The 21,163-nt window shown below is 38.3% G+C and overlaps 1 protein-coding gene across 1 annotated transcript in view; it reads left to right on the top strand.

Annotated features, from left to right (window-relative positions):
* The window catches only part of ADAMTS18 (ADAM metallopeptidase with thrombospondin type 1 motif, 18), a 125,338-nt gene that overhangs the window by 54,560 nt on the left and 49,615 nt on the right, over positions 1-21,163 (top strand). Inside the window, exons 3-9 of the mRNA XM_012641519.1 lie at positions 6,929-7,211; positions 9,490-9,683; positions 9,940-10,023; positions 11,596-11,755; positions 13,991-14,096; positions 14,897-15,034; positions 17,065-17,218. Of these exons, the coding sequence (XP_012496973.1) occupies positions 6,929-7,211; positions 9,490-9,683; positions 9,940-10,023; positions 11,596-11,755; positions 13,991-14,096; positions 14,897-15,034; positions 17,065-17,218 (1,119 nt within the window). The remainder of the gene's footprint in view (positions 1-6,928; positions 7,212-9,489; positions 9,684-9,939; positions 10,024-11,595; positions 11,756-13,990; positions 14,097-14,896; positions 15,035-17,064; positions 17,219-21,163) is intronic.

Below are 21,163 nucleotides of genomic sequence, written 5' to 3'. Positions count from 1 at the left end.
TACAAATCTGGAAAACATAAATCCCCATCAAAATCTTATTTGGTACTGTGAATCCCATGGATGGTAGTATTGATATCAAGAAATGGATGGCAAATGCTAAATCTTTGTTGAAATATTTTTGGGTTTTTTTTTCCAAAACCTTAGTTGTTTTTTTTTTTTTTGCCGTTACTGGGGATTTTTAACCTTCCTTTTTTTTTCAAGGGCCCGTTTGTTTTTTGGGGGCCCCCCCAGTTTTTTTTTTAACCCTTTTTTGCTTTTGCGGGGGCGGTTGGCAAAAATTTTTTTTTTGTTTTTTTGGATTGCTTTCTTTTTTGGGGACTTGGGGTTTTTTTCGTTTTTGTTTTGGGTTCGGTTTTTTTGTTTTTGGCTTGTTCGGGGTTCCACTTGTTTCCTTTTTTTTTCCCTTTGGCTTTGTTGATTTTTTTGGATATACTTTCAAGTCCCTTGTTTTCTTTTCAAAAGCCACTATGGCTCTATTTTTTATGTTAACATTGAATGAGACATTCACAACTTAGCACAGTGCCTGATAAATATTCACCTATTTACTCTTCGAAAACCCTGAGCTAGGAATACTTCTATTCCCATTTCACAGATGGGGGAAAAACAAAAACAAAACAGGAGCTCCGAATACTTGAACCCAGCTCTCAAGCAGTAAAACTTCAGTTTTATCTCTAAACTGCTTCATTTTTATGTTGAACATCTCCTTGAAATTTTCATTTTTTGTGTCATTGCATTTTATCTCAGTAATTTTGTTGCTTCTTGCCAAAATCCTAAAACATCATCATGCCAATGGTTTCCCTTAATTAAAGACTTTATCAGCCTTTTCCATACTTCTTAGTCTTTCATTTTCCTGATGTTTCTTTCTTTCCTCCTCCCTCACCCCCAACCCCTGGACCATGAATTTGTTTCACATTGACTCTACTATCTTAAGCTTTTCACTTATTCTGAACTGAGATTTCTCATTCAGAGGTGTCCTCATACGTGTTAGGTAACAAATCAATGATTTATTCTTTGATACTGTTGTTGGGCTAAAATAACATTTTTTTAAAAAAAGAATGTGACATCTTGATTGAAGTAACAGCACTTTTTTTTTTAGTTGTTGCAGATAGGTTAAACCTTAAGTGAAAAATAATTTGACTATTGATGACCACAGATATGTCTTTTCTAACATTTTTCCAGCCAGCCTACTACGGCTTCTTTGTTGTATCTGTTAGTCTTTATTAAAAGTAAAAATAGAGTAATGATACTACCTGTAGGATTCTTTTCATTATTATTATTATTTCAAGATATTTCTTTAAGATTGACTTATATTATTTCATTTGAAGTTCCAGTTCATTTGTAGCAAACGTCAGTAGCCCATTTTTTTTATTTTTTGATTATTTCATAGGTATAAGCTCTAGGATACAAGTCACTTAAGACATGGCTCTTGTCTTCAGGAAGCTTAGAGCTTCCTAATTTTCATTGATCTTTAAGGCTGTTCACACTGAACTTTTAAAAACGAATTGTGTGCTCATACCACCACTAAATTTGTCTAATATTTCTGGAATCTACAGTCTCCCTTTTTCTTTTAAATCTAAACCCTTTAATGGAATTGAAATCTCAACTTATAGGGAGGGTATTTTTAAAGGGTAATTTAGGAAAATTTCATGAAGCGTGATTTATATCCGATGTCTTTTGAGAATTATTTTGGCCACTGAAATCTAAAACAGGAAACAACTGCTAAAAAAACTTATATTTATTTCCCCTTTTGAAATAGAACATGGTACAGTATCTGAATAGAATATTGACTCTGGGTCAGGAATGTATTTGATTTTTAAACTTAGCAGCTAAATCATGTGAATGAATGTCTGTATCTTTAAAATTGGAAAAGATAATGTGGGAAGAATCACGGTGAGCCTACCCTTCAGCATACAGGGTCCAATAGAAGGCACAACCCAGTCCTTTACCTCTGATCCCTCTGCCTCTTGAGGGAAAGGGGTCCCCTGGGGTGAAGAGTTGGGGACAGCTCTTTCACCATCATCAGCTTGTGGCACCCACATCGCAATGGACTTGGGCCTTTCCTGTCTTCTATTCCAGGGGAATACTAAGGGTGTCCTCATACTTCCTCCCCTTCTGAGCAGGCCTCTGGGTCTCTGCTCTCTTCCTTTTCTCACCAGCTTTTCCCTCCTTGGTTCTGAGATGTCAGCCACTGAGTTCCATCTCAGCTGCTTCTACCTGAATCGGGAAAGGACTTCTGGTCTCAATAAAAATGCCTGTCCTTACCAAAGTGTTTCACGTGGTTACTCTACTCTTCTCACTCCATCTGTTATTTTCGTTCATAGAACCCCGCTCTTTTTCTTCCTACTTTATACAAAGGAATATTTCATTCCCATTTGTGATACTTGCTTGTTTAATACGCGCTTCCTCCACTCAACGGAAGCCACCTAAGACCACGGATCCGTCTTGTTCACCATTATTCACCCAGGATGTCACACGTGCTTGGTAATTCAAATGCTTCACGCACTCCACAAGTAAATAAGTGGCTCCTTTTGGATGCACTGGGTTTATATTGTTAAGCTATATAAATGTATTTATTTGGTTGGATCCAATATTTTGCATCAAATTAAACCAGAAAAATATTTTTTTCCTTAATATCTACTACTGTAAAGTTATTTCGTTCTAAAAAAAAAATTATTCTAGATTTTTTGTTCTTGTCACTTACTCTGAATGGACAGATGATGGGCTGTGTGGGCCCAGGGTTTTGTCCAAATATATAATAACCATTTTTTTTATTGCTTTCTCAGTATAGAAGTTTTCGTTTTGCAATTGAGTTATCTGCGGTTTTCATGAAACTGAGAAAATAGAAAGCTTCCAAACCGGTTAGTCCAGTTAAGGCATTTAAGTGGCTTACGCCTTTGATAGTAGTTGAACCAAACAAGGAAGTTAGTTAGGCAGGAGGGCTTTCAGGGATAATTCACTATTTTTTTTCCTTTCACCGTGTCTGAGGGGGAATCATAAATGGTGTCTTTTGTCTGCATGCAGCTCAGAGGAGGTGAGGGCATGGCTTGGACAAGAGGGCCTTGCTCAGCGAATGGGGAACTTGACTTCTACTTTTGCTTCCAGCTGGGATTTCCTCACAGGGAGTTGTGAGGTCTAAATAAGACATTGCATAGAATGCTCCTGGCTTCACACCTGAAATACAGAAAGAGTCCAAGTGTTTTATGGTCTTGAACTTGTTACTTCCCAGCTCTTGTTTCACCGTCTGGTATCGCGTGCCCTCAGCATCCCCTCCACTCTGATAAATGTGTGTGGACTGAGGAACAACTGTTTATTGGCTGGTAACATGTAGCATACATCAGGGATACCGAGGTGGCTCTTCTGTCATAGTGTTTATTAAAGCTGTATACCAGGGGTGGTGGGGAAAGGAGTGCATTTTGTTTTTTTATTGAAGATAGACATAAAGCTAGAAAATTGTGGCCTGAGAGTATTTGGAAGTGGGAGAGAGTAGTTTTCAGCAGAGTCATGAATATAGCTTCTCTGAAAAGGTGGCGTTGAAGCTGAGACATCACCAGTAAGCACCAGAAGGCCAAACAATTCGATAGGAGAAGACTGCAGGGGAAAGAAAAAGTGTGTGCAAACACTTTCAGTGTGAAAGCACTTAGTAGGTTCAAAAAGTGGAGGCAGTGTCCTGTTTGGAATGGTGGGAGGAGAGGGAGTGGGGACAGATAAAGCTCGCAGGGTCTACAAGGAGCAGGTTTTGTAGGGATTGGTGGACCAGAAATTTCAGATGAATTCCCGAGTCTGTGGAATGAGTTGATTCGCATTGGACGAGGACTCTGGTTGATGCGGGAAAACCATGTTGGGGAGGACAGGTGGGATTTGGGAGACTAGATAGAAAGTATCCCAGTGAGAGATGCGAGACTCTGCCAGGGGGAGGTGGGCTCGGTGTGGAAGGGTCGGCTGCTCTGTGGTGTATCCTGGAGATATGATTGACAGGATTTCTGGGATTGTGGGATTTTACTTACTTGAATTTGTCTTGCCTATCAATTCTCTTCTCACATAATCTCTGTGAAGACGTGAATGTGTGCCTCTCTTGTTTATGCCAATGCCTGGAACAGGACCAGGACTTAGGTGCTCAGGGTGTGCGTGGTGGATGAGAAAAGCGTCTGTCTTTGTATTCAGGCTCTAGAAATCATGTCAGCACTACAGCCTGTGAGACGGTCTCTCAGAAGGCAGCAGATGTCCAAAGTGGCAGGAAAATCAGGACCAAACCACACATTCTGGGGCTTCATTTAGGAATGAGGCCACTCACCCACCCCACTTCATGGACTAGGTTCGGATTTTTGTGTATGGTGAGAGATTGGGGTCTAGTTTCATTTTCTGTGGATATCTAATTTCCCCTGCACCGTTTACTAAAGAGATCATCCTTTCCCCACTGTGTGTTCTTGGCGCCTTTTCCAAAAACCAGTTGGCTGTAGATGAGTGGATTTATTTCGGGGTTCTCTATTCTGTTCCATTGGTCTATGTGTCTATTTTTATGCCTTTACCATGCTGTTTTAGTTACTGTAGCATTGTAGAATATTTTGAAGTCAGGTAGTGTGATGCCTGCAGCTTTGTTCTTTTTGCTCAAGATTGCTTTGGCTGTTCAGAGTCCTTTGTGGTCTCATATGAATATTAAAATTGTTTTTCTATTTCTGTGAAGAATATCATTGACATTTTGATAGGGTTGCATTGAATTTGTAGATCTTTTGAGTAGTATGGACAATTTAACAGCATTAATTCTTTCAATCCATAAACATGGACTATCATTTCATTTATTTGTGACGTCTTCAATTTCTCTTATTAATGTTTTGTAGTAGTCATTGTAGGATCTGTTACCTCCTTTGTTAAATTGATCTTAAGATAATTTATTTTTGTAGCTATTTGTAAATGAGATTGCTTTCTTGATTTATTTTTCAAATGGTTCACTATTGATGTATAGGAATGCTACTGGTATGTGTGTGTGTTTGTGTGTGTATGTGTGTATGTGTTGATTTCGTATCCTGCAACTTTACTGTATTCATTCTAACAGGTTTTTTGGTGTAGATTTTACAACATTGTATATATAAGATCATATCTCAGAATAGGAGCTTCCACCTTTCCAATTTTAGTGTCCTATATTTCTTTCTCTTGTCTAATTGATTTCACTGAGACTTCAGTACTATGCTGAATAAAAGTGGTAAGAGTGGGCATCCTTGTCTTGTTCCAGATCTTAGAGAAAAAGCTTTCAACTTTTCCTTGTTCAGTATGATGTTAGCTGTGGGTTTGCTATGTATGGCCTTTATTGTGTTTAGGAATGTTCCTTCCGTGTTTAATTTGTTGAGACTTTTTATCATGGAGGAATGTTGAATTTTACCAAATGCTTTTTTCTGCATCTGTTGAGATGATCATATAGTTTTTGTTCTTGATTCTTTTAATGTGATATATCACATTTATTGATTTTTGCATATGTCGATCCATCCTTGTGACCTTGGGATGAATTCCACTTGATCATGGTGAATTATATTTTTAATATGTTGTTGAATTTGGTTTGCTGATATCTTGCTAGGATTTTTAGCCCTGTGTTCATCAGTGATATTGGCCTGTAGTTTTCTTTCTCTCTCTCTCTCTCTTTTTTTGTTTTTGTTTTGGGTTATGTGCTTGTCAGGTTTTGGTATGTGGGTGCCACTGGCCTCATAGAATGAGTGTGGAAGAATTTCCCTCTCTTCAGATTTTTGAAACAGTTTGCAAAGGATTGGTATTAATTCATCTTTAAATGTTTGGCAGAATTCGGCAGTGAAACCATCAGGTTCTGAACTTTGATGGGAGAATTTTTACTACTGATTCAATCTTCTTATTTGTTATGAGTGTGTTCAGATATTCTATTTCTTTATAATTCACTTTTGGTAGGTTATATGTGTTCAAGAATTTATCTATTTCTTCTAGGTTTTCCAACTTGTTGGCATAAAATGCCTACATAAAAAAAATTAGAAAGATCTCAAATACACAACCTAATGTTACATATCCAGGAATTATAAAAACAAGGCCAAACTAAACCCAAAATTAGTAGAAGGAAAGAAAGTATAAAGATCATAGCAGAAATGAATGACATAGAGACTGAAAACAATACAAAAGATCAATGAAATGAAGAGTTGGTTTTTAATAAAAATAAACAAAATCAACAAACCTTTAGCTAAACTAAGAAAAGAATAGAAGATTCAAATAAAATCAAAGGTGAAAAAGGAGACATTACAACTGACGCCACAGAATTACAAAGGATCACAAGAGATTATTATGAATATGTGGGGATCTTAATAAAAAGCAGATTCTGATTAAATAGGTCAGAGGTGAGACCTAAGATTTCTAACAAGCTTCTAAGTGAGGGGAAAGCTGCTGCTCCGCACACCACACTTTCTGTGGCAGGGCCTGGGTTTCAGGGAACTCTGACACCCAAAGAAGAGAGAATGCAGCATTTGCTGCAAGAAAGACAGGGTGTATTGTCTTTCTTGGTACAAAGGTACACACACTATGCCGTGAACTTGGAAAACAAAATTGTGTTTTGTTGGCTGGTGTTGGCCACAGTGTCTGCCAGGTCACAGGTGCGGGCGGAGACACTGGGACATCCATGGCTCAGCCCTTAAAGCACAAACATCGAGATTGGCAGCCTCGTAGTTCAGAGCACTGCCTCTGAAGGTAGTGAAGTCTGGGTGCGAATACCAGCCTTCCCACTTACAATCTTAGCCTCAGTTTTCTCCTCTGTAAAATGGACGTGATAACAATAGCAACTTGTAATGCTGCAGATAACAGTGAGCTGATACATGTGAAGCACTCGGCATGGCGCCCGCACACCGCAAGAAGTCAGTAAACAGCTGCTGCCATGACAAAGGGATGCGTGGAATCACGGATGTTTTCTTTGTGTTTGGCTTTTTAGTCAGGTTTAATAAGAACACGAAAAAGTGAATTCCTCATCTCGCCGTTACCTCAGCTGCTGGCCCAGGAACACAACTACAGCGCCCCTGCGGGGCACCACCCTCACGTACTGTACAAAAGGACGGCGGAGGAGAAGGTCCGGCGGTACCGTGGCCACCCTGGCTCCGGCCGGGATTTTCCCGGTCACTCCCCAAGTCACACTCCCCACGCATCTCAGAGTGCAGAGACACAGTATCACCATCGAAGGTTGCAAAAGCAGCATTTTTGTGGACGACGCAAGAAATGTATGTAAGGAAACTTTTTCTCTTTCTGTTCTTATGTGGGCCTCGGCGGGTTTCCTTGAGTCTTGCTGGGTGTGTGCTGACTTTGCAGGTTAGAACGGGGCGCGCTGAGCACCCATCGCACTGTGGTCCTGGGGAAGGGCCAGTGATCATCCCTCTTAGGCAAAAGCTGGATGGTCAATGCTTCTAGCTTAAACGAGGAGAGATTTAGATAGGGTTTCTCTTTTTCTTGTTTAGTATCTCCTACTTTTTAGCCACAGGTTCTAATCTTACCTTGGTTACTGTGCTCAGTAACCCAGATTTCCAACGATGAAAGAAATCGGAGGTAAATGCCTAGGTGTGGTTAGGTGTTTTTTTGAGAATATGAAAGACAGACTTCCCAGGACACAAGAACATGCAGGAGTGAAACACAGGTGCTCTTGGGCATAGTTGTGACCCAGGTTCAACCTTCTGCTTTTTCTAGGCCAGTGATGTATGACAGAAATACAGTGCAAGTCTCAAATATAATTTTAAATTTTCTAGCAGCCACATTAAAAAAAAGTTTCAAAAAAGGGTGAATTAATTTTAATGACATGTTATTTAACCCAATATATGCAAAATATTATCCCAACATGTAAATAGTATAACAATTTATTAATGAGGGATTTTACATTCTTTTGTCATATTGAATTTAGAAAATCCAGTGTTTATTGCATAATTACAGCACAATTTCAATTCAGGTGATAAATGTTTCTCATACATAGTTAATCTGTATTTAGATTTCATAAAATTGAAGGTTGAAAGAGTAGATTTACATATTCAAGTTGTTTCACACATACTCAGAAGTGTTTAAATAACTGAATCAATGAACCAAGTATTGCTTTTTAAATTCAAATTAAATAAAATGAAATATTCAATTTCTCTGTTGCATCAGCCACATTTCAGTGGCTCAGTAGGCATAAATGGCAAGTGAGGACTAAGTTGGACAGCAAAGCCAAATGAGAATTCTCATGAACAGAAGAGTTGGTATCACTAAGCTGTTAATCAAAACAATAACAAAGACAGTGTTTCTACCAATTTAATCGGCTTTGGGGTTTTGGATGTTGTTGAAATATTCTCATTAAGGAACATCCATGTCACATGTATCTATAATGACAGTGGTATTAATAGCAATAATATTTATAGTGGAAATGATACATATTTGATATGAGTATCAAAGCTAATCTTCAGAGCAATCTTATGAATGGGTGTCATGCTCTCTTTATGGATAAGGAAACTGAGACTCAGGGTCCCAAGGCTGATGGCCAACCTGGCAATTAATTCTAAACGATTTGATCTTTTAATTTCAGTCTGTGGAAAGCTGACTTCACTACTATGGCTGTACTAGTGTTACAGTATTAAAATAGTTCTGTACTAGTTAGGACATAGTTACTGCCCTTTTTCTTCCCCAGACCTCTTGGACTTGTTGATATTCATTAACCAAGGGTGTCATGCCTGGCCCAGTAGGCACTTCCAGGTCTCTGCTCAAAGGCTATGGCCAGCATCCATTAAGTTGGTGCCCACACCTCACCAGTTATAAAATGTATTTAACATAGTTTTTAATATCACCCTAGACTATGCTGTTTCCACAATAACTAAGTCAAAATCAGGTCAAAGAGTCCTTATTGACCACTTATTATGTGCTATGTTAAAGTTTATGTTGATGAAATGAGAGTGTAAGGCAGGGGCAGTGTTTCATAGCAGTTTACATTTTATTTAGAAAATAATATATAAAGTGTTCCAATGAATTCAGATCCAAAGGATAATGCCTGTTTCTGCAGTTTTTGAGTAATAAAATGAACATTTTCTACTTTTAAAGATCTCCCCCCCCCTAGAAAAAATTGATTTTTGTTGACCTGCTCTACATACTAGAATTGTAGCTTTTTGTTTCTTTTACTGTTTAGAGCGTTTTTGAGTTACTGGATCTATCCACCCACCCATCCATCCCCCAATCCACCCATCCATCCCCTAATCCACCTATCCATCCACCTATGGACCCATCTATCCCTCAGTCCACCTGCCCATCCATCCATCCATCTTTGTCTACCCATCCCTGCATCCAAACATCTATTGAATGGATCTCTTTGACCACATACTGGATGTAAAGCGCCCATACCCACACTGATGGCATCACTTATTAGTGGATTAGTGAAGTGTTTGTTACGTACTTTCTCTCCTCCCCTTGTTTCCATTTCTCTCTCAATCTCTCTCACCAGGTATTGTCTACTGACATCCATTCCAATTGCTCTTATGTTTACTACAGATGCCCCCAAGCCTCCCACAGAGGACACCTATCTAAGATTTGATGAATATGGGAGCTCGGGGCGACCCAGAAGATCAGCTGGAAAATCACACAAGGGCCTGAACGTGGAGACCCTCGTGGTAGCCGACAAGAGGATGGTGGAAAAGCACGGCAAAGGCAACGTCACCACGTACATTCTCACAGTAATGAACATGGTGAGGGAGGTTTTCACCAACCACCCGGCTCTCCAAAGAAGTTAAAAATCACAGCATTCCCTTGCGTCAGTTAAATAGCAGATGTACCTGCGTATATGAATATTGGGGGAAAAAAATTGAGTTTGGAAGAAATTGTCTTCATAGGTACATGTATTTGGTAAAATTGAAGCCTACGTACTTGTTAATAGGTCTGATTGATTTCCCCAGATGGTTTTTGAAATTTTGAGATTTTGTTTGATTCTGATTGTTCCAACAGGTTTCCAGCCTCTTTAAAGATGGCACTATCGGAAGTGACATAAACATTGTGGTGGTGAGCCTTATTCTTCTAGAACAAGAACCTGTAAGTGGCAAACTTCATTTATTTCTCCATTCAGTCTACCATTCGGGGTGCATTTATTGAACACCCACTGTATGCCAATCCATGTACTGGTCATCAGAAATTCAAATTTGAAAATAGGCTGACCGTATCCTTGAGAAAAGTACAATCTAATAGAGTCGTGTAATCAAATAATTAAACTAAAACACCACAATGTAATTGTTTATATATAACATACATGCATATATACACATAAAATATGAATTGTTTTGAAAGTAAATATTTATACTTAAAATATAAATATATTACGTAAAGAAAATATAAATATTATCTAGGCTTCACAAGGAAGGTGAATTTAGTCGTAGATTTAAGGATTAGTTGGATTTTGCAAGTTGGATGTGCTGAGTAATTGTAGGTAAGATGCAAAAGGAGATTTTGACGATATACTGAAAATAAGATATCAGAAAATCATTACAGTAAACCTACTGTCTCTGTAGTACCATCTTAGGTACTATGGACAATAAACAGGGGATATTTAACTGCCCTTGAATTGATTACAGTGAGGTGCAAGACACAGACATGGGGCAAACTATTAAACGCGAACATGTAATAAACTGTTAAATTGTATGGTACTCACTGCTTTGTGGTGTTTTGATGTTTAAACTGTGTTTTTCTGAGGTAGGGATTACCATTCAAACAGACCATTTTTTTTAAGTCCCCTGAGGCTTTTCCTCTTCATCTGTAACCCCAGTACAGAATGTAAAAAACCGCGAGACAGACACAAGACAAAAATTGATCTCATAGCCCAGGTGCGTAGAGATACAGAGGTGAACGACTTGTCAAATTATTTTTGGAATTTTAGGAAGATAGAAAGTGTGTGTGTTGGTTGGGAGATACTTTTGCCCACTACTTATGCATTGCTCAAGGATGTTGAAGCCAGCGGCATTCTAATTCACTGATAATTAAAGATCTCGTCGAAACACCCTCAAATTGACCCAAGTCCATAGTTTTAACAGAGCGAACATTTTGACAAATGGTCATTTCAAGGGTATGTCCTATCTTACCCCTTAGAATTTTATAACTGTGTATTTATCCATTTAGTGAATTTTCATCATATTGATTGATAGTAAGCTATGATGTGCCAAACCCTTTGCTGGAAATGTTGACATAGAGATAAATAAGCATAGAGATTAATAAATAAATAAGCTGTCTTCTTTATGCTTTATTAAAAAAAGCATTGCACTTCATCACCATTCATTTATTATTATGTTCTAAAAGTTAAAACTGTTTTATAAACGTGGTACCAGGTGAGATGAACATAGGCATTCCTAACTGATGCCGGGTTATTTGCTTTAAAAAATATAATTGGTCATAAACTACACTACTGAAAATTTGTAGTTGCTTTAAATGTTGTGAGCATTCCCCTAAAATTGATTTCTTTCCCAATTGTGGCCAACCTTAGCTCAAGTGTTTTCCACTACTGGCCTTTTTCCCTAGAAATATGGTGTTTTAGTGTTTTCCTATACAAATGGAGTGATTCAACGTTCTGATCTCTGTGACAAATTCACACTCTGATCTGTGTGGGTTTCCCCGTAGGGAGGATTACTGATCAACCATCACGCAGACCAGTCTCTGAATAGTTTTTGTCAGTGGCAGTCTGCTCTCGTTGGAAAGAGCGGCAAGAGGCATGACCACGCCATCCTGCTCACGGGATTTGATATTTGCTCCTGGAAGAATGAACCGTGTGACACTCTAGGTACGGTACGAACACATCCTTCACGCATACCTGTTACCTGAAAACGTGGTATGAAAACTTTCTATTGGATGAGTGGCCTTTTAGGATGCTTAATAAAGAGACCTGCTAATCAAATTGTGGAGCATCCTCGTTGTACCCTGCGGTGAATATTGTTCTATGTAACCAAACTCCATGGGGAATGGGAGCCTATTTACTTTGTTTCTTTTGTATTTTTATTTATTGATCCCACTGATGATAATTGAGGCACGAGATGTGTCGTTTGACGAAACAGACATGTTGTAGATTATTCTCGAGGCCTCCTGACCACAGAACTGGGTGGCTGAGGAGAATTTGACCGGTTGGTTACCTAACTGCTCCACTAGGTAGCAGTGCCTCCTTAGAAAGTTTCTTGACTTTGGAGCACTCAATTTCTTCCATATTTATACAAGGCAGTGAGAGTAAGGACTGTGTCCTTTACAACTATCCCATGTTTTCTAGTATATTCCATTGCACATAGTAGGAATTCAATAATTTTTCTGATTAATTGATGATTTTCTTTATTAGGGGTCAGCAAACTTTCTGTGTAAAGGGCCAGACAGTAAGTATGTTAGGCTTCACAGGTTACAGGTCTCCGTCACAACTACTCAATTTAGCTATGTTTGTGCAAAAGCAGCCACAGATGATATATAAACAAATAAGTGTGGCTATGGCCGTGTTTCCATAAAACTTCATTTACAAAAACAGAACGTGGGAACCATTGTTTGCTGGCACAATTGATGGTCAGATTTGGGGCATCTGAGAAAAACTTACATGATTTACTTCCTCATTTTCTTTCTCAAACTGCCTTATAATCTCTTATGATACAGATAAAGGTAGACTGGACTTCACAGAATTTTGTGTTTTCAAATTCTCTACAATGTCTCCATTGTGTCCTATCCATTAAGTTTATTTTAATAATTTGTCATTATTCATAGTCTTCAGAAAACACAACTATTCAGGGAGTTGTTTCATAGGAAAGGTTTTTACAATGGGGGATGGTAAATACTCATTCATGGTCTGAGTTTGGAATGTGCAAAGTGATATCTGATAACCCAGTGCGTTGTTGGTGTCTTGAAGAGAGATTTTGAGAAGGAGGCCATTTTATCAGTCAGCCAGAGACCAAACTATAACAAAAGGCCTGGAAAAACAAATACAACACCAGGAATCCCACCAACCGTTCTGTAGGTCACTTACTTTAAGCAGCATGTCCTAATGCAAAGAACATGAGCTTTGACTACAGATACATCTGGGCTTGATTCCTGAGTCTAGGACTTATGACTGTGAGATCTTGAGCAAGTTAATTCACCTTTCTGATCCTCAGTTTTCTAATGTATAATTAAATATACACACGGACATATATTAGATGAATAGCACGGTGTGTGGTATTTGGCAATTGTGTGTTTAGTGGAGATGGTGGTGGTGGTGGTTATGTTGCCAGCCATGATATGTGCCCTTGTATACAATTTCCCAGATAACCTCACTTCCATCTTGGCAGTGAAGTGAGTACAATCAATTCTCAAGTATGTGGTTTAATACTAAATGGATATGCAACCTGTTCTACTGATTATTAGAACCCCAAACTGTAAAGAAGGACATTCACACACACTGTGTAATGTATTTCAAGACAGAATCAAGGGCTGGCTGGAATGATTTCATAACTGCTGTTGGAAGGAGGTAGCTTTTGGAAACAGGAACATTTATCACCTTATAGTGCACAGGAGAAAAATACATTTAGTCTGCATACATTGTTTAGGCATTTCCATGTTCACTCCTTTAGAAAAGGAACAGGATGTGTGTTTTCCCTTGGAAAATACACCTTGTGCTTTGACTCTAATGCCGCTGTTAAGTGAACATTTTGCGTTGGTTTAGTTATCAGTTGTTCTGACCCAAATAATAAACTCACACAAGGTATACAAATTTTCTGTGACTTACTATCCTAAATGTAAAATGGGAGTTGCAATACTCATACCGACCTCACAGGATTGTTAGGAGGATGACAATATCTAACAAAAAGCACAAAAATATGAAATGCTGCATTTATATCTTATCATTACACAGGACAGAGAACTATTTATCTGTAGAATTTTCTTGCAAAAGAAATGAAATGCATTAATCTATGAAACTAAAACTGTGTAGAACATTTCGAGGACAGAAGAAATGATCATGTATCTGTGTGTGCCCCCTTTGGATTCACATGTGAAACTGATCTTTCAACAGGCTTTGCCCCCATCAGTGGGATGTGCAGTAAGTACCGAAGTTGCACCATCAACGAGGACACGGGGCTTGGCCTTGCCTTCACCATTGCTCATGAGTCAGGGCACAAGTAAGTGGCTCCTCGATGCCCCACTGTATATGAAAACTGGTTGGACAATTCATGGGCATTCCTTACTGCTCTAGGTAGAATCAATAGGGTAAGTCTTGTTGTAAAGTTTAGAGTAGTGCCTGACCGTATGAAGAGCTCAGTAAAGGCCAGTTATTGTGGACGTCACTCCTTTTAAACAACAGCATTTAATAGCCACACAGGTTATAGCATGTGAGCAAATAAGATGATATCTCATTATAGTTTTGATTTGCATTTCTTGGATGACTAATGATGTTGAGCCTTTTTTCATATACCTGTGAGCTATTTGTATGTCTTGTTTTGAGAAATGTCTATTTAGATGAGAGAGGTTTTATATTACACTAGCCTTACGTATGAAAAGTCCATAAACAACTTACAATTAGCTTTTCTCTGTATCTTCCTCCTACTCCCTCTGAACTTCCTTACCCTAGTTCCTTAACTGGTGGGAAGAAAATAATTTTGCTTTTTGAAATAAAGGAATTTGACTGTCCTGTCACTATAGTTTAACTTAGAAATCATGACCAAGATTTTCTAGCCCTTAAAATATGTAGCAGGTCTACATCATTTCTTGATTTTTGTAGCCAAGAAATAACAACCCCCTTAGCATTCTTTAAATATTCTGCATGAATTTCACAATTTATAGTAATGAATTTCTGTCTTTCTCACAGTTTCAAAAACTGTCTCTCATGGGTTTATTGATTCTCAACGCATCCTTTTTGTTCCTCTGGTTGTCATTTGGAAAATAAGTTCACAGATGGGTTTTTTTGCCTTCATCGTTTCAGCTTTGGCATGATTCATGACGGAGAAGGCAATCCCTGCAGGAAGGCCGAAGGCAACATCATGTCTCCCACGCTAACCGGAAACAACGGTGTGTTCTCTTGGTCTTCCTGCAGCCGACAGTATCTCAAGAAATTCCTCAGGTATGATACATTCAAGACAGGGGTGTTCCTAGATTTGGAGTGGTGATGGAATTGTGCTCAATAAACATGAAAACAAATACTCAGTGGATGTATCTTTTGATCTCTCAGTGGACAGGAAAATTGACAAATTCTGATGATATTATTGTGGTTGAAAGAATAGATTGAAGGCCGAATACTGTGCTAAATACTCTCCACGCGTGGCCTCATTCAGTATAAAACTATTATTATCCTCATTTTAGAGCTGAGAAATTGAGTCTTAGAGAGGTTAATTGTGTTGCTTAAGGTACTTCAGTTACAGACAGGAGACTTATACTTAGGTCCGATTCATACCTAGGTCTGTTCTGACTCTGAGATCTATATTCATAACCATCTCTCTTCTATGACTTCCAGAGGCTTCTGGATATATAGTCTTTTTTCTGTGACTGAATATTCTAATCTGATCAATCAATTTGTCATAAGATATTTTAAGATGCTCAAAATGGGTGAGTGTGTTTTAATGCGTGGTGCATTTTCTTGATTGGCTATTTTGTGTGAAATGGGCGTGAGCTAACTCTGTGTCCAAAAGACATTCCAAAGGGGCTGACGGCTAAGTAAAATCCTTTTAATAACTCAGAACCCCTAGATTGCATTAATGAAGGTGGGAGTTTAGGAAGGTAGCACTATTTGGTTCGTACTAAACAATAAACCCAGAGTTGAATTATATGTATGTAGATACATCTTTTTAATCTATTAATACATTGACCAACCAGAACACTTAGATGCTAATCCCATCTCCTTCTGACGAGACGTTAGTGAAGTTTCTTTGATAATTGATATTCTTGATACTTTTTTACCTGTACCACTGTATATTATTTGCAAATACTTACAGAATTAGCAAGATATGTAGGAAAGGAAGATTAAATATAAGGATATCTGACCAACTGATGCTCAAAGGGTAGTATAAACTCAACAAAGCTTTTGCTAATAATAAGCTTTGCCACCAAGATTTTGTTAGTTTTAAATTCATGATTTGGGGCCTGAAATGACCTTGTTCAACTCATGTAAGAATGGAATTAATAAATACCATAAATCAAGATCAACTTGATATAGATTGAATTTCCATCATTAACATTCTATAGCTAAGTGCTTTGGGGTGATAGTGATAACAGCAGTGGCAGCTAACTTCAAATGCTTACTGTGCTGTATTAAGCATATTACGTTTTCTTGTTTGATCTGTATAACGATCCTTTCCAAAGTCATTGTCACTAATGAGGTGTATGAGTTATCTAACCTGGTCTTGGTCTCATGGTTGACTAGGATGGCTTTTGTCTAACTACAAAACTGCACTTATTCTCCATGCTAACTAACCTCTCAGTGATACCATAGTGTAAGTAAATGGAGACGAGGTATTTTCTAAGAACCTCCGTGACACCAAGACGGATTTTCGTCCTCAGCAGGTCACAGTCGAACATACCTTAGGGACATCTTTCTGCCTCCTGCCCCAGTGTATTCTTCCTGTTGCTGCTTTCAATAACCTTATTTATTTATTTTTGTTTGTGAAACTTATTTGACATAAAGTACATCTTTGACTTCTGCCCCATTATCTGTTAAAAAAAAAAAAAAGTGTATGATTTAAAACTCTATGAAGGCAGGAACTGTGTCTGTCTGGTTTATTTTGTACCTTTAGTGCGTAGCCTCATGTTTGCCACAGAGTAGGTACCCGGTCTAATTTGTTGCATATTGCTGATTGAGGCTATTGAGGGAAGTTTTCAAATATATAGACTTTACCCACTTCATATCAAATCCCAGCCCAAATCACTTGGATGACTAGAAGTTCCAGCACCCTGTAAAAACTCTTCATGGCTATCCACGTTCCATCTTCTTAGATAGGATGCATTCTTTGCAGTAAACATAGATTTCAGCTTTAAACATATACTTCTTTCTGTAACATTGCTTTATTTTTATTTGCATGATGCATTCAGGGTGTATTGTCTTAAGTGGAAAGATCACAGATCTACACAGTAATTAATAAGGATGTGTTATCACTACAGCACACCTCAAGCCGGGTGTCTAGTGGACGAGCCCAAGCAAACAGGACAGTATAAATACCCAGACAAACTGCCAGGACAGATTTATGATGCCGACACACAGTGCAAGTGGCAATTTGGAGCAAAAGCCAAGTTATGCAGCCTTGGTTTTGTGAAGGTATGTTTGCTTATGATTTCAAACTTACATTAAGGTTCTACAATGTGTCTGTGTACCTAACAGAATTATAAACATTTGGTTTGTGAAGGCCAAGGGTTAGAGTCTGGGTTATCTCTAAAATGTCAGTTGTTTGGCTTGATAATTAAGTGGTAATTTTACTGTCAATGAATTATCCAGGCTATAGACCATGCCTGGTTTACAATAACACTCGACTGTATCCTCAATAGAAAATTCTTCCTCTTTAGATGAAGACTTTATCCATTGTACTAAATCTGGGAACAATAGCTTTTACCTACTGCTAAGTGCTGTTTTTGTTCTCTTTTTCCTCTGAATTTAGTACATTTGAAATTATCACCAACCAAAAATGCATTATCTGCCTTTCATAGTATAGGAAAACTCTTATTAGCCAACTTTTTTGATATTATATATGAAAATTCAAGTTACATCTTGAGTAATATGAATAAGATTATTGTGTGAAGTCTGTCATTCAAAATTGTGAAAAAGATAAATGGGAAAATGTGAAAGCCGAGGTTGTAGGAATGAGAGAAACCTTGTTCCACTTGGTCAAGAATTGCATCACTGACAGTATTACGATACCAACAACAGTAGAAAGTAGAATTATTTTTAAGTTGGTTTGTGCCCAATACCTAAAGAGGAGTATAGAAGTTCTAGGTACCTGGATACATGGAAATTATGGAGAGTTGTAGCTCCTCTTCCCCCTGCCCGACTCCTATTTTTCTTTTTCTCTTCCTTCTCACTATTCCTCGCTCTCCTCCTCCACCACCCTTCCCCACTCGCTGTCATCTCCAGCAGTTGCTCGGTGAGCCTCCACTCCATGTAAAGCGTTCTGCTTAGAGATTTATTTTGCTTCACCTCAATTGTCACAAAAACCTTTCCGGTAAAAATTATCACCAATTTTACCTGGAGCTCAGGGAATGTATTCAACTTGCCCAAAGCCAGAAAACTTTTAAATGGTGGAATCTAGATGAAACACATCACTCACATTGATGCTAAATTTTCTCTTCTCCACTGGTGAATATCAGTGTTTCCTAACTTTCAGTTATTAACATTAACATTTGGTCACCAAAGACTACTATCATGAGTTACACTGTATCTCTGTATTATTATTCACTTCTTGCTTTTCTATAAATCAACTCAATTTCAAAATGTAAGTCCAGTCACAAGAAATAATATCCATCAAATCATAGATTTGTTATGGGATTACCTTTTTTTTCTAATGCAATTTAAACACATAACTATTAGAAAAATTTATCCAGATACCACGTATAATTTTGTTTTTATTTTGGTATATCCTCCATGGAACATGGGCCTTGCTTTGGCAAATGCTGATGTATCATATGTAAAAACTAACATATTTATAACGGCTTCTGTTTGCCTATTAAGTTGATGCTTTGGGCAGAAGTAAGTAGCCATTTGCTTTGTTGCTAAAGTGCATCTCCTAACTTTGCCTCTTGTTCACTGCATTCTAAAGGATTCATTATCTTACTCGTTAATCAAATATTTATTGTGCACTTACTATGCAGCAAATGCACAATTGGTTATAAGTATATAACCAAGTTATAAGTATATAAGGTTTTCTTAAGAAACACAAAGGGAGTTCCTAAAATTACTACCATTCCTTCAGGATCATGCATTCAACAAACATTTGTGGGGTACCTGTACTGTGTCAGGCAGTGTGCAGGATTCAACAACCATTCTTAAGTTATAAATTGTTTTCTGGAACCACACCATATTTTTAAAAGACAGCATTTCAGTCCGATGGTCTTCCTTGGGAAACAGAGAAAAGAGAAATGAAAATTCCAAACTAGAAGATTAAATCAACTGAGGAAAGGCACAGAGACAGGACCATCTGGAGGGCTGGAAAGGCTTGCTTTGGAGAGAGATGGTTTAATGTGATGATGAGCTAAATTGGAGAAGGTAGGGTGGTTGATGGATTTTTGAATGTGTGTTTTTCCCTGCCACATTCTAGCTTTTGGTATTATTTCTAAACCTGTTTATGACTTGAACCCATAGCCACACCTCTGAGGATGATGTATAGTGTCAGGCCCTAATGAGAAGGGGTGGCCAAAACAACAAAATCTCCTGTTCTTCCTCTCCTAGTGGGAATAGTTTAGACCAGCTCTGGCAACAAAGGAAAGAGATGAAGTTTGTATTCAGAGCCTTCATTGTCCTGTTACTACTTTCTCGTTCTAACCTTTTCTCCCTTTTCTCTTCATTCTACCTACTTTGTTTTCCCTCTATGCCTCCTAGAAAGGCAGGTTTGCATAGTGCTTAGGAGAACATGGAAGTAAATATTTTGCTCCATTTTATACAACAAGTAAATGGAAGAACTAAAATTGGATCTGAGTAGTATATACCCTTAACCATTGTACTATGCTGCCTCTCATATTATCTACCTGGACAATACATAAGATGGTACCAGTACCAATCCTCTTATTAAAGGTGGAGAAGAGCAAAAGATTTAAATAACATGTCACAAAAGAAGATACACAAATAGTCAATCAACATGTAAAATGGTGCTCAATACCAGTTACTATCAGGCATGTACAAAATAAATTACAGTGAGGCACCACTGGACACAAAAGACAGGCAACACCAAATGATGTCAAAGACAGGAAGCAACTGGAATGCTTGTATATTGCTAATGTGTGCATAAAAGGGTACAGTCATTTTGGAAAATGGTTAGGCACTGTCTGTAACAATGGAAATGTTCTCTGTCATCCAATATGGTAGCCGCTAACCACACGTGAACCTGAAATGTGATCAGTGTGATGGAGGAAGTGAAATTTTAATTTGATTTTAAGTAATTTAAGTTTAAACCTAGCAAGCCACATGTAGCAAGTAGCTACCCTCTTGGACAGCACAGCTTTAGTTACTGTGTTGAGAATAAGCTGGGTAGGAATGGAGGACAGTGAAGGTTTGAGGTTTGTGAAGGAAGGTCTGGTGGTAAAATGTGGAGTGTGAGAGAGGGAAAGGAATTAAAGATGACTCCAGGACTTTTGGCTGGAGCCACTGGAAATATGGAGGTGTCATATAGTGTGATTGGGAAGGCAGAATTTGGGACAGGTTTTGGGGTCAGATGAGGAATTTTAAGTTTCAGTTGCTTTATAAAATTTGATTTTCAGAAGCCATTAACCTTTTCAGCATGTTATGCTTTACTTGAAGGGGCTCATGCCCTGTGGAATACAACTGGAGAACCTGGCCAGCGGGGGACAGGACCAGAATTATGGATAATGTTGAGATTCTTTCCTTAAAAGTGTTGTCCAGTTCTGAAAAGTCACAAAGTTGCCTGAAAAGTCAGGCAACATGAAACCTTGTGGTCTCTGTGGTTATTTCTTTTTCCGTTAAATTATGAGTTAAGTCCAGGGAATTATAGATAAGGAAAAATTAGTTGAATATGCTAGAACAAAAGAGAAGAGAGGTGGAAGCAAAAAAGTGCAAATTCCCATTTCTGTTTACTTTGAAAGAGAGCTTTCTCAGAGGGCTTTCATGGTCATCAAAGCATGTAGTTGGCTATAATTACTTTTGACTTCTGCACTTCACCACAGAAGAAATAACATGTTCATACAGCCTGTCTTGTTTCACTCTGGAATCTCTGTGTTTTTTGTTCTGCTTTGTTTTCCTGGTCCTCTCCTGCTGCCCCTTCTCTGGCCCCATGACTGGGGTTGGCTAAGGCATCTCAGCCTCCTTTTCTTTGCTCTACCCTAGGGCCATTTTGGTAGCTGCCACATAGGTAGTGGGTGTGGGTTATGGCTTTCTCTTGGCTGTAAGAAGAGAAACAATTTAATTTTGAAAGCCATTCTAAGTGAGTTTGAATTGCTTCAATGGCTACCTCTCATTCCTCTAGTTTGAAACAGACTGCTCTTCTTGCTGTATGAATTGGCTCCCCTTGGACCGCTGGTAACATGCAGAAAGAATAATCCT

The sequence above is a fragment of the Propithecus coquereli genome, unplaced genomic scaffold (assembly GCF_000956105.1).
Source record: "Propithecus coquereli isolate 6110/MARCELLA unplaced genomic scaffold, Pcoq_1.0 Scaffold165, whole genome shotgun sequence".
NCBI lineage: Eukaryota > Metazoa > Chordata > Mammalia > Primates > Indriidae > Propithecus > Propithecus coquereli.
Note: the sequence above shows the minus strand (reverse complement) of the source record. Positions and strands in the feature narration are given on the sequence as shown.